General features: G+C 38.8%; 1 protein-coding gene across 1 annotated transcript in view; it reads left to right on the top strand.

Moving 5' to 3' along the window:
- Positions 1–2,757: 2,757 nt before the first annotated feature.
- Positions 2,758–9,779, top strand: part of LOC107694211 (protein Smaug homolog 2-like) — a 14,913-nt gene continuing 7,891 nt past the window's right edge. The window contains exons 1-6 of the mRNA XM_016493851.1: positions 2,758–2,761; positions 3,091–3,519; positions 5,919–6,149; positions 8,358–8,467; positions 9,311–9,397; positions 9,485–9,755. Of these exons, the coding sequence (XP_016349337.1) occupies positions 2,758–2,761; positions 3,091–3,519; positions 5,919–6,149; positions 8,358–8,467; positions 9,311–9,397; positions 9,485–9,755 (1,132 nt within the window). The remainder of the gene's footprint in view (positions 2,762–3,090; positions 3,520–5,918; positions 6,150–8,357; positions 8,468–9,310; positions 9,398–9,484; positions 9,756–9,779) is intronic.

The raw sequence follows: 9,779 nt of genomic DNA, 5'->3' as shown, positions 1-9,779 counted from the left end.
TTGTGCTTTAGTGTGTGTGTGTTGGCGATGCTTCCCATCATGAACTGTGGGTTATTGAGTGTAATGATGAATCAGGTGTGTTGTTATTGTTATACGGTGTGTGTGTGTGTGTGTTTATGTTTATGTTTATGTTTATGTTGCGTTCAGTCAGATTGCTGTTAGCATTAGCTTTAGCATCAGGCCTGTTAGCCGCGCTTCAGTGTTCAGCGTTTATTTCATTTCTGCGCTAATTACGATTAATAAACATTAAATCAGACCCACTGCGGCTCATTTAATCATCCTCATCACTATCTGCGTGTGTGTTTATAGCGTATGGCTTTAATAGTGATGTGTGTGTGTTAAAGCTAACAGCGGCTATCGATACACCGCCGCCTCACATCGATGTATTTCACATTTACAGTTCATTTCATATTTAATCGACTTAACCCTCCGATTCTATGATTCTACGCTCATCTGACTGCATTGACTGCTCTTCAGACTGGTTTTACCCTGACTGAATGCACCCATTTTCATTTCTTCCTCGTTTACCCTGATTTTACACCTCATCTGAATGATTTTACACTGTCTGTCTGAAGGTACCCCTCTTCTGACTGCATGTAGTCATCTCTTACTAACTTGCCCTGGTTTGTGAGTGGCTAGTGATGGATGTGATCCGCTGAGAGTTGCTGTGGTCTGCAGGACGGTGGGAATCTGATTATGTGCAGCTCTGTGATACTCTGAGACAGAAAGAGGGACGAATGAGTGTTTGTGTGCTTTGTTTAACACGCGTGTGCTCTGTGTGCAGCTGTGCGCGTGAAGATGCTCTAGTCACGTCTGCGTTTGCCCGTGACCTTTGACCCCTGAACCCAAACACTGACCCGTGCCCGGCTGGCGTCCACCATGCACGAGCACTGGTGTGTTATTTTTAAAGGGCCAGTTCATCCATAAATACAGTTTCTGTCATCATTATTGTTCCATTCGGTGAAAGCAGGCAGTGACCAGGGTATGTCAAACTCCACAAATGGCATAAAAATATACTATATAAAATAACTCTACAAGTCACTGTCTGTACAGTAGAGCTGCACGACAAAAAATATTAGACAACTAAACAAAATCTCATGGAATTTATGAATGGAATGATTCAATGACTCACTCAAGATTCATTACTGGATGAATCAGTGTGTCTGAATGAATCTCTTGAATGAATGATTCAAAGACAAATATGTTTTAATTTCAGCTAAACAGAAGATGCGCACACAGGAATTGATAGGCGGAATTTAAATTTAAATTTTACTACAAATATCCGGTTCCTGACCTTAAGTATCCGATTCTGGAATTGGAATTGATTTTCGGTTCCCAAACTCTAGTGAACTTTCCCTTTAAAAGGGTTCAAGTTTAAATCAAACAGAACTTTGTAACATCTGCACATCACTTATTTTCAGTGTTGGAAGGTTACTTTGGAAATGTAATAAGTAGTGTAACTATTTCAGTTACTTTATTAATGTAACTGATTGCATTTGATTACTTTTTGGTTACTTTTCTAAACTGTTAATCGTTTTCAAACATGTAAAGCAGGCAGGTTTTTTCATGGCAGCTGTTTAATGATTGTCAAACACGAATGAATGAATTTAAAAATTGCAGGTTATAGTCAGGTTTTGGGTTTCTTCTCACGATATTCTTAGGACTGTATTACAGAGCCTCTAAAAGGATGTTTGCAGAAAAATATACAGACTTTTATTTTGTGTGCGCACAGAAACTTAGCTTAATTGCGCCGTCTGCTCATTTCGTGGGGTGTTTTTTTGGCCGCACAGAGTATGCGTTAAAGCAGACTTATGGCTTTGAAATATGATGTACTGCTCTAAATATAGGCAAATTTTGAACAGTTTTTTACAGTACCAGTCTTTTTTATAGACCCTTGAACTTGTCAAATAAGACGCTGCACACAGCTGTGTTGTGCCATCGGCCCATTTCTTCAACAGAGGATGCATTAAATTGCACATTAGTCCTTGATATTATCTATTTACCACATTTTGAGCAAATAGATCTCTATTAATTCATGTGCATCCATGCTCTTATTTTCTACATAGTAAGATGTCAGGGACGCACGCACAACAGAAATAGGTTATAGTATATGAGTCAAAGACGTTAAGATGTCCGCATCAAAAGAAATGTACAAAAGTGATTTTATGTCTATAGAAAGCACATTGAATGTAAGTAAAGTGTCTACTTTTAAGTTTTTGGAGAATAAAATGTCAAAATTTGGTTGAAATAATGTTACATTGTCATTCAGTGTAACACTTACAGTTATGTAAAAATTCAAACATGCTTATTCTGACGTGTGCATATTAAAATATATAAAAGAATAAGGGAGCATATTAAATTTTATTGGGTTTTAAATGAGTAAAAATTCTTACTGACAAATGGGCCAAACCTAGGATAGTGGCAAATAAAAAATAAAAAAAGTAAAATAACAACTAATTAGTATTTTGGGTGAAAGTAATTAGTCTTTTAATATGTCATAAATTGATTTTTGTTGTAAATACGCCTGACGAGATTGTTACACTGAATGACATTTTAGCGCGTCTCTTCTGTAAATCAGGGGAAAATGTATGATATTTATTTTTTGCTCAGAAAAACAAAAATACAATTACATTAAACAGAAAACTTTCTAATTACAATTTTTTTTTTTTTTTTGGAAAAACAACAATTTAAAGCAGCATTGTTTTCATGCTTAAACCCTTTTTCGTCTTTGACCCATATATAAAACTAGAAATTGTAATGCGTGAGCACGCAAACAAAATTCCCAAACGCATGTGAATAGTTTCCGTGTGCATGCAAAAGTCTGTGTGTTTATTTATTTTTATTTTTTAGGGGCTCTGTATGTTGTCACTTCGAGAAAATCAATGAATAAACACAGAGGACTTGTACCAAAATATAAAGCTTCAATGAATCATACATGTTAAATATGGTCTGAAAATCTACTGAGAAGTTTGGAAATCTGAGTCTGGAATTTTCAGATAGTCAGATTTTCATAAGTAACTCTAATTTAATTCCACATTTTTTCTCAGTGACTGATTACAATTGCATTTATTTTGTAATTACATAATGTAGTTACATCTCGTTCTCGTCTCTCTGCAGCCGTGGTCAGTCAGTGGCAGCAGGAGCCGAAGGAGAAGGCCGTGTCGCTCCTGCTCTCCCATCTGCCCCTGCTGCAGCCGCGCAACAGCGAAGCTAAGTGTGAATACATGAAGCTGCTGCAGAAGGTCCTGAGCCACAGCATCGAGAGCAGCCTGTTCGTGGAGGAGAGCCGCCAGCTGCTGTCCTACGCACTCATCCATCCCGCCCCCCCCCTTGACGACCGCAACTCTCTGGCCCTGTGGCTCAGTCACCTGGAGGAGCACCTGTCCTCGCGGCCGGCCCCGCTCCATCACGCCCGGCAGGGCTCCGACGAGTGGGCCCTGGAGCCGGCGTACGGACAGAACGGACACGTGGCGTTCCCTGGACCGGGCGGAGTGACCTCACCTGTCAGCAGCAGCACAGGTAACCAGCGGCAAGCGTCCGCAGTGACAGTCCTGTACATGATCGTTCCATGTGTGTACGGAACGCATTTGTTACCATAGCAACACTTTTGGCGTCTTGCGAGAGTGAAGAATTTCTTAGCCATTTTTTGGCTAAAGACTCGATTTTAACTGAACTACCGCTGATAGACGTGCTATCTGCTTTAGAGAGTGCTGTCTCGCGGTGTTGCCATGTCCTCATATTTACAAGCACTTTTAGGCACGTTGTTTGTTCTTCGCTTATAAAGATAGACACTTTATGGAGTTAATATGGAGCGGATATATGATGTTTTTTGGTGTTATGAAACATAAAGCATTTGGGGGTTTTTTGTGCTTGACCTTGTTTGTTGTTTTTTTCTCTATGAATATCTGGCAACACAAGCTTTCCATTGATGTATGGTTTGTTAGGATAGGACAATATTTGGCTGAGATACAACTATTTGAAAATCTGGAATCTGAGGGAGCAAAAAAATCTAAATATTGAGAAAATCATCTTTAAAGTTGTTCAAATTAAGTTCTTAGCAATGCATATTACTAATCAAAAATTAAGTTTTGATATATTTACGGTAGGACATTTACAAAATATCTTCATGGAACATGATCTTTACTTAATATCCTAATGATTTTTGGCATAAAAGAAAAATGAATAATTTTGACCCATACAATGTATTGTTGGCTATTGCTACAAATATACCCCAGCGACTGTGTTGAACACATAAGAAGATATTTTGAAGACTGCTGGTAATCAAACAGTTGGTGGAACACAAAAGAAGATATTTTGAAGATTGCTGGTAATCAAACAGTTGGTGGGTGCCATTGACTTCCATAGTAGGGAAAAAAAATACTATGGAAGTCAATGGCAATCACCAACTGTTTGATTACCAGCAGTCTTCAAAATATCTTCTTATGTGTTCAACATAAGAAAGCAACTCATACAGGTTTGGAACGACATGAGGGTGAGTAAATTATGACAGAATTTTCATTTTTGGGTGAACTATCCCTTTAAGACTGCTTTTGTGCTGCAGGGTCACATATAATGTTCTCTATTATAGATCAGTGGCTATAAGCTATTTTTCACTGTTATATTCTGACACAGTTCTGATGTGCGTTTAAATACGTCATTAACAACTAGTTGTTCAGTTCGCCTGAATCACTTTCAGAACGAGATGAACGATACAAATATTGACAGCCAATCAGAATCAGTCCTCCTGTAACGAGCTGGAGAATTTAAAGCGGCAGACGAGCATGTGCTTGGAATAAACAGACGGTGTGGACGCTAATATCGTTATCTTTATAGTTATCGTTCTTGGTGTGAACGGGGCTTAAGACTCCTAAATAGAGATTTTACCACCGTTTTGTTACAAATTATATAGGAACAGTAATAGATTAATTTATGACAAGAGTGCACCTCAAAAATCTTCATCATAACAGGAGTTCTGACCTTTGCCTTTTTCACTATCACACTTTAGAAATCATCATAAATTATATATAAATTGAAAGCTTAAAATCTCAAAATTCATCTTGAATCAGACATTGCATTACCATGGAAATGGTACATCAAATTATGTTACAAAATATATATTCGTTCATGAATTATAACAATTTAAGTTTGGGTGGTGCACTTTCACGTCTATGCTCAAAAATGGGAGTCACAGTTAAAGGGTTAAAAAACATTCTCACAATTTGGACTTTTTCAGAATTGAGAGAAACAAACTAGTAATTCTGAGGGAAAAAAGTCTGAATTCTGAGATATAAACTCAAAATTGTGAGACATGAATTTGCAATTGCAAGGTTAATTAATTAATGTGAATTAATTTCTAATTCTGAGAAGAAAATAAGAATTATATGATGTACAGTCACAATTTCGATAAAAAACAACAACTAGTTTTTACCATGGAATAAAAACAAATTAAGATGGTAATTGCAACTTTTTACCTCTCAATAAAAAGTTGTTTTTGTTTAATCTCAGAATGGCAAAATAAATTCTGAGGAAAAAAGTCAGAATGGTGAGATATAAACTTACAAATATTTTTTATTTTATCTTTTACAAATGTAATCTTGCTTGTTCTACAGCTGGACAATATTTAAACCTTGTTCATCATTTTTAACACATTTAATTATAATTTTCTCCGTTTCTGAATGCAGCAACTGATGCACTGCGAATGCGCTTTAGTTTATTCAGAATAGAGATAATGCACATCTAAACATGCATATTTATCATGCATGTAAACGAAGCCTTCAGAAATCTGATTGATTCATTGGATTGGTGAAAATGTAAACATACTCAAAAGGACCAAAATGCACATGGCCATGATCTGAAGAACACAGAGAGCAGGAACAGTGTTTAGTTTGGATGTAATATCTGTAATAATCGCTCCGCAGGACTGGCTGGTCAGGTGCAGCCGAGCTCAATGAAGCCCTCCATGTCTCTCACACCCGCCAATCAGCCGGCCTGCAGCTCTGATTGGCTGAGCCAGGAGGAGGGGGGCGTGTCCGGAGTAGAACACGCCCCTCTGTCGCCGCAGAGCAGCGTGGCTTCATCAGGCAGCGAACAGACGGAGGAGCAGAGCAACACACGCAACACTTTCCAGGAGGACGGCAGCGGGATGAGAGGTGACCAGTCTCACACGCACGCACACACACGCACACACACACACACACACACACAGCAGAAGAGTCAAGTTTTAAATAGGAAAAATATAGAAACTCTTTGGTCATTTTTGAGCGAGATGCTAAGCTAAAAGTGCTACCGCCAGACCCGGAGATCGGCTGAATGGATTTGAAAACGGTAAAGCTCAACTGTTTAACTCTAGGGGAGTTGGAAAATGAGCCTGTTTTCAAAAATAGTGGCGTGTTCCTTTAAGTATTTTCCAGGGGCCAGTTGCATAAACTTAGCCATCATGTTAAGACTGTCTCTTAAAGAACTAGTTTGACCAACTAGCAGTAGCCAAGGGGTAATCAGTCTAACTTTTCCAATACAAATGAGACACATCTACCTTTTCATAACTGAGTTTAAAAACCTATGACCAGCCTTGAAGAAAAAAAATTAGATGACTAACTTTTTAAGACTAGTCTAAACAGTTTTTGGCATACTGCCTTAATAAAAGCCACATCTAAACACTTTTTACAGTACCAGTCTTTTTCATAGACCCTTGAACTTGGCAGATTTTATGCCATCAGCCCGTTTCGTGTCATGCTTTCTCCGCCGCCACAGAGATGTGTTCAATTAGACATTAGGCCTTTATATTAGAGGTACTACCATAAGAAAAGACACATTTTGAGCAAATAGATCTCTATTAATTCATGTGCATCCATGCTATTGTTTTATTCATAGTGATGCACAAAGGAGATAGGTTATATAAAGCTAGAAATTGTAATACGTAAGCATGCAAAAAATTCCCATGCACATGTAAATAGTTTCTCGAGGGCACAAAAAAGTTTCTTGTGTGCATGTAAAAGTCTGTTTTTTTTTTTTTTTAGATAATTTTTTATTTTAGGGACTCTGTTTGTAATCACTTCGAATATTTACAGATGACTGTACTGTATACCAAATATAAAGCTGAAAATAATGCTCTTTGAACCATTTATGTTAAATATGGTCTGAAAATCTACTGAGAAGTTTCCCAGCTATGGCCCTGCTGAAAATAATGCTCTATGAACCATTTATGTTAAATATGGTCCGAAAATCTACTGAGAAGTTTGGAAATTTGAGTCTGGAAAAGTATGGAATTTTGAAATGGAAAATGGGTAGGAACCCTGAGGACAGGGACGACGGTAGTTTTCTGATCCACTTCACCTTCTGTGTGTCTGTGTGTCTGTGTGTCTGCGTGTGCGTGTGCGTGTCTGTCTGTGTGCGTGTGTGTCTGTGTCTCTGTGTGTCTGTGTCTGTGTGTCTGTGTGTCTGTCTGCGTGTGCGTGTGCGTGTCTGTCTGTGTGCGTGTGTGTCTGTGTCTCTGTGTGTCTGTGTCTGTGACTGTGTGTCTGTGTGTCTGTCTGTGTCTGTGTGTCTGTGTCTGTGTGTCTGTGTCTGTGTCTGTGTGTCTGTGTGTGTGTGTGTTGGGACATTCAGCTGTTGTGCAGATCCAGTGATTCTATTAAGTGGTCGGCCAATATATATCGGCCGATATTTGGCAATTTTTAGTTAACGTCATCAGCTAATCATTTTTATAAGTATTATAATTATTGGCATTGTTTTTTTTTTTTTTTTTTGACCTTGAGGTATTTGGTGTGTCCCTGCTAGCTTAGCTAACAGTCTAACCCTAGGTTTATGAGTCTATTGCAGCATCACCCACAAGTGACACCTGCTTAGTCATATCTCCTAGCAAAAAAACTAAATAGGTAAAATCTTCCTTCTTCCCTTTCTTTTTTGATTTCATCTTATTTTATTTCAGTTTTGTCATAGTGACCAAGCCCATGAACCATCAGTGCTTTGAGTAATAGTTTTGACCACACGTATAGCCCGGTCATCAGCTGACCCCTGCTTACAGCCCCCTCAACAAAGTTACTCAAACTCTCTCTTTGTGTTCACGAACACAAAAACATAGCACCCTACCTCACTAGCTGCCCCTCACCAGCTATTCATGCCTTACACTGCCTACACAGCCGTTCCCCATAGAGATAGCTTAACACCTCTGTACGTACTTGCATTTGTCTTGTCCCTTTCTCTCTCTGGTGTTCCCACAAGTGTGCCAGTATGTCGCAGACATTCCACAGACATCCAGCCCTGCTCTGTGTGTGTGTGTGTGTGTGTGTCTGTCTGTCTGTCTGTCTGTGTCTGTCTGCGTCTCTGTGTGTGTGTGTGTGTGTGTGTTTCTCTTGCAGACGTACCGTCCTGGCTGAAGAGTCTCCGTCTGCATAAATATGCGTCGCTCTTTTGTCAGATGACGTATGAAGAAATGATGATTCTCACAGAGAAGCACCTGGAGTCGCAGGTGAGCTCCGCCCTCATCAGCTCATGTGACCTCAAAGCCCTGCCCACCACACTTTCACATTGAAGCTGTTTGTGAAGTGATCATCCTGATGAATTCTCAAGGTTTTGATGCAATATACATCAGCAAGCAATACAAATGATGGTAGTTTCTAGGGCTGCACAATTTAATCGTATTTTAATCATGATCTCAACTATATTGTTTGTGATTGTGGTTGCTGAATAAACGCTTTAACTGTCTGTGCTACAATACAAAGTCTTTTGTAGTAAGTTTTAACCTTCATAATGCATTCATATACTATTTTTGTATTCTGGGTCCATTTGGAACCAAATAATTGTTGTTTTATAAAACTTAGTAATAACTTTTATATGGTAATACATTTTTCAATTAAAACCATTGTATCTGATCAACAGCGTCTCATTAATCAGTGAATGTGAAAAGATTTCAAAGTTTTGAATGTTACCTTGTTTTTTATTTTAAATTTTAAATCATACATGAACCACACCAAATAAACCGTGATGCAAATTCCTTATATTAATTTCAATAATTGCACAAAAATAAAAAAAATCCTAATTTTAATTACAATTGTTGTTCAAAAACAGTCCAAATTTAAGAAACGCAATGACACAATGACATCAAAACAACATAAATATTACTCTGAAAAGTTTTCAAACAAAACAAATGAATTTTACTTGAATAAACTTACACTTTCAGATGAAAAACAGTAATCTTCAGGATCAAAAGGGACCCGAATGTGTTATGAGGGTTAATAGAAAAACATAACATAATTTGGAATTATTGTAATCAATATTAGCAACTTCACTTGCTGTGTGGTGTTTGTTTCAGAACGTGACAAAAGGAGCTCGACATAAGATCGCTCTGAGCATACAGAAGCTCAGAGAACGACAGAGCGTCCTCAAATCTCTTGAAAAGGTGAGCAATCAGTCAGTGATCTGGATTCGTTTGTGTTCTGCATGTCACGAACCGTCTGCTTAGCGTAAATCGTGTTGTTGATTTCAGGATATTCTGGAAGGCGGGAACGTTCGGAATGCTTTACAAGAGCTTCAGCAGATCATCATCACGCCAATCAAAGTCTATGCCCCGCCCACTGCCTCCCATAAGGAGGTGGAGCCTGGAGTCACACCTGTCGATAAAGCAGCCAATCCCGGTGAAGAGAAGGAGAGCGAGGGCCTCCAGACCCACAATCCTCCAGCGTGTGACGGAGAATCACCGTCTGCACCCATCGGTGACGGAGACATCGCAGGACATTTCACGCGTGTGATGGGGAAAGGTACACACACACACACACACACAC

Source organism: Sinocyclocheilus anshuiensis, unplaced genomic scaffold (assembly GCF_001515605.1).
Source record: "Sinocyclocheilus anshuiensis isolate Anshui unplaced genomic scaffold, SAMN03320099.WGS_v1.1 scaffold2639, whole genome shotgun sequence".
Classification (NCBI taxonomy): Eukaryota; Metazoa; Chordata; class Actinopteri; order Cypriniformes; family Cyprinidae; genus Sinocyclocheilus; species Sinocyclocheilus anshuiensis.
Note: the sequence above shows the minus strand (reverse complement) of the source record. Positions and strands in the feature narration are given on the sequence as shown.